This window comes from Musa acuminata, chromosome BXJ1-3 (assembly GCF_036884655.1).
Source record: "Musa acuminata AAA Group cultivar baxijiao chromosome BXJ1-3, Cavendish_Baxijiao_AAA, whole genome shotgun sequence".
In the NCBI taxonomy this organism is placed as follows: Eukaryota; Viridiplantae; Streptophyta; class Magnoliopsida; order Zingiberales; family Musaceae; genus Musa; species Musa acuminata.
In genome coordinates, this window is record NC_088329.1 from 33,721,069 (window position 1) to 33,724,193 (window position 3,125).

Sequence of the window (3,125 nt, forward strand, 5' to 3'; positions counted from 1 at the left end):
TCATTTATTCTCACTTTCAAGGATATTATTCGAGCCTGCTCATCAAGCTTCGTGATTCGATCTGACGGCAGGGATTCATTCACTACCCTGCACGGAATTAATGTTAAGACGACGACGTGTCGGCCTCGTTGATGCGACAGTGCACCATTATTGGAGCACTGCCGAACAAAAGCATGGCGATGCGGAATCGCTTCCGACTTGCCGTGTTTGAACGCAATACCGAGTCAACGTTCGACACTGCGACCTCCCCGGACGACTCCGAGCCAAGCCACCCTGTCTGCGTACGAGACCCGCTCCCACCCGACTGCCCTGACAGCCGCCTCCTCGCTGACCTTGTTCATCGGAACATCGGGTCCGATCGGATCAAACTAAGTACCCGTCTATCTGGATCCGGATCCAATTCGAGCCATAATTCTAGAGCTCGATGCGGATTAAACGTCAGGTGGTAGTGGTGCCACCACTGACAGCGTAATGAAAGATGACATAATGATGACAGAAGATGCGTCAATAGATACAATATACCACTATTAAATTAGGTTTTACATCATATCTATATTAGCTCGGTTCCGATCTTTACATCATTAAATCAGGATTTTTAATGGATCTACCATAGATTCTGCCCGCGTTGATTCAGAGATTGAATTCTAATAATATTTTCCATTTATAGTAATACAAGTCTTAAATTTCCTACCAGATGAGACCTGTGTGTGACGCAAATATTAGCTCGCTAAAGTGCGCAAGAAATTTTGTTGTACCAAAAAAGAAAAAGCTAAATTCCACTACTGCCGGATTCGAAACGTTCAATCATGGATTGTCCTCGTCAACTATTCTCTCTGCGGCACATCTCTCGCCTTACCATAATCGACGATTGCAAGCGGTAGAGGGACTCCTATTTATTGTAACTGCACCTTCCACTCCTTTCCTGAGTGCAGCCATGGCGGAGCCAACCAATCTGCAGCGCTTCTCCAGTTGCCGAGGGGTCTCTTTCGAGATCAACCACCCACAAAGCGTCCTCTTCGACGTCCGAGTTCGGGCGGCAGGCGACAACTCCTGCGAGCACGAGGTCTCGCTGAGCTCCTTCAAGGTCCAACCCTTCGCCTCCGACTTACAGAAGTCCACGAGCCGTTCCAGTAGCCACTTCTGTGACCTTGAGGACGAGGACGACGATGTCGAGAAGCAGCAGGCGTCCGGAGAACAAGTCCCCCAGCCTGCGGCCACGAGAAGCCCTTCGGTGAGGAGGAAGAGCGGCGAGTCGTCCCGCCTGTCGGTCATACTGCTGGATCAGGGCTTGTTCACTGTGTACAAGCGGCTGTTCGCCGTCTGCTTCACCGTCAACGTGGCCGCGCTCGTCCTTGCCGTCACTGGCCACTTCCCCTACGCCAAGAAGAGAGCGCCTCTCTTCTCCATGGGCAACATCTTGGCCCTGACGCTTTGCCGCAGCGAAGCCTTCCTCCGCGTCGTGTTCTGGCTCGCCGTTAAGGCGCTCGGGCGGCCTTGGGTGCCCCTGTTCGTCAAGACCGCCGCCACATCCTTCCTCCAGTCCCTCGGCGGAATCCACAGCAGCTGCGGCGTCTCCTCCGTCGCCTGGCTCATCTACGCTCTCGTGCTCACGCTCCAGTCCCGGAAGGACACGTCCGACGAGATCGTCGCCGTCGCCTCCGCGATCCTCGCCTTACTCTGCCTCTCTTGCATGGCCGCGTTCCCGCTCGTCCGACACCTCCACCACAACCTCTTCGAGCGGACGCATCGGTTCGCCGGATGGACGGCGCTGGCCCTTCTCTGGGCGTTCGTCGTCCTCACCGTCGGCTATGATCCGGCCACAAAATCTTACGACAACCTCAAAGGCTCTAAGCTCATCGAGCAGCAGGAGTTCTGGTTCACCTCGACCATCACCTTCTTCATCATCCTCCCCTGGGTCACGGCATCACGAGTTCCGGTCGCAGTGACCGCGCCGTCCAGTCACGCCTCCATCATAAAGTTCGCCGGCGGGGTCGAAGCCGGTCTCCTGGGGCGGATCAGCAGGTCGGCCTTGTCGGATTGGCATGCTTTCGGGATCATATCAGACGGCAAGGACGGCCACATGATGCTCGCCGGCGCGGTGGGCGACTTCACCAGAGGGCTCGTCTCGGACCCGCCGACCCACCTGTGGGTACGAGGGGTGCACTTCGCCGGCCTGCCGTACCTCGTGAACATGTACAACCGGGTGGTACTGGTGGCCACTGGCTCCGGCATCTGCGTCTTCCTTTCCTTCATTTTGCAGCCCACAGCGGCGGAGGTCCGCCTGGTGTGGGTGACCAAAGGGGTGGAGCAAAACTACGGGAGGGAGATCAAGGAGATGCTGAGCCGGCAGCCGAAGGAGAAGGTGGTGGTGCACGACACGGCGGTGTTGGGGCGGCCGAACGTGGCGCAAGTGGCGGTGGAGACGGCAAGGGATTGGGAGGCGGAGGTGGTGGTGGTGACGAGCAACCCTCAAGGCAGCAGGGACGTCATCAGGGCATGCAACAAAGCTGGAATACCTGCGTTCGGCCCCATTTGGGACTCGTAGGTCCCATCTAACCTTGTGGTTGCCAGTAATTATTAGGTGAAGCTCGAGGCAGTATCACATCAGCGATTATTATTATTATTTTTTTCTGAAAATATTAATAATAGTAATAAGACTATTTGTTTAATTATGTTACGATGGAAGAGAGAGAGTGTGTGAGAGAGAGATACATCTTCGATCGGATGTTCTGATGAATGCGAATTGCATGCACGTACGTAGGAATTGCACGAAGGGTACCATCAAAAGGGTTCATCCTATCGTAACCATCAATTTCAATTTCAGTAGATTAAGTTGATTCATTAACGTCATAACCGACGGCTGGGATCCATCCATTACAACAAAATATACATCGGAGTAGTCCTGTAGTTGACCATTCCGATTCCACTTAAAATAAAATCGGAATCGATTTGATTCTTACTGATCTCAGTTCCGGTTATCAAATCATCGATTTCAGTTTTGATTTTGGTTATTGGTTTCTATTGATTAAAAAAACAAAAATAAAAAGATTTCTTAAGGTTTCAAACTCATGTTATTAAATCTTGAGTTTGAAGGGCTAACGTTAAATCGTGAACTCACTTGTGTT

At 52.5% G+C, this 3,125-nt stretch overlaps 1 protein-coding gene across 1 annotated transcript; it reads left to right on the forward strand.

Annotated features, from left to right (window-relative positions):
* The first annotated feature begins 845 nt into the window (after positions 1-845).
* On the forward strand, positions 846-2,628 carry LOC103978433 (adenylate-forming reductase 06235). The gene has a single exon (XM_009394227.3). It carries the CDS (start codon positions 935-937, stop codon positions 2,543-2,545), a length of 1,611 nt encoding a protein of 536 aa, XP_009392502.2. The 5' UTR covers positions 846-934; the 3' UTR covers positions 2,546-2,628.
* Positions 2,629-3,125: the final 497 nt, after the last annotated feature.

Bases quoted from the DNA above. Each gene is read 5' to 3' on its own strand.
- LOC103978433 (XM_009394227.3), top strand. From the start codon at position 935: ATGGCGGAGCCAACCAATCTGCAGCGCTTCTCCAGTTGCCGAGGGGTC.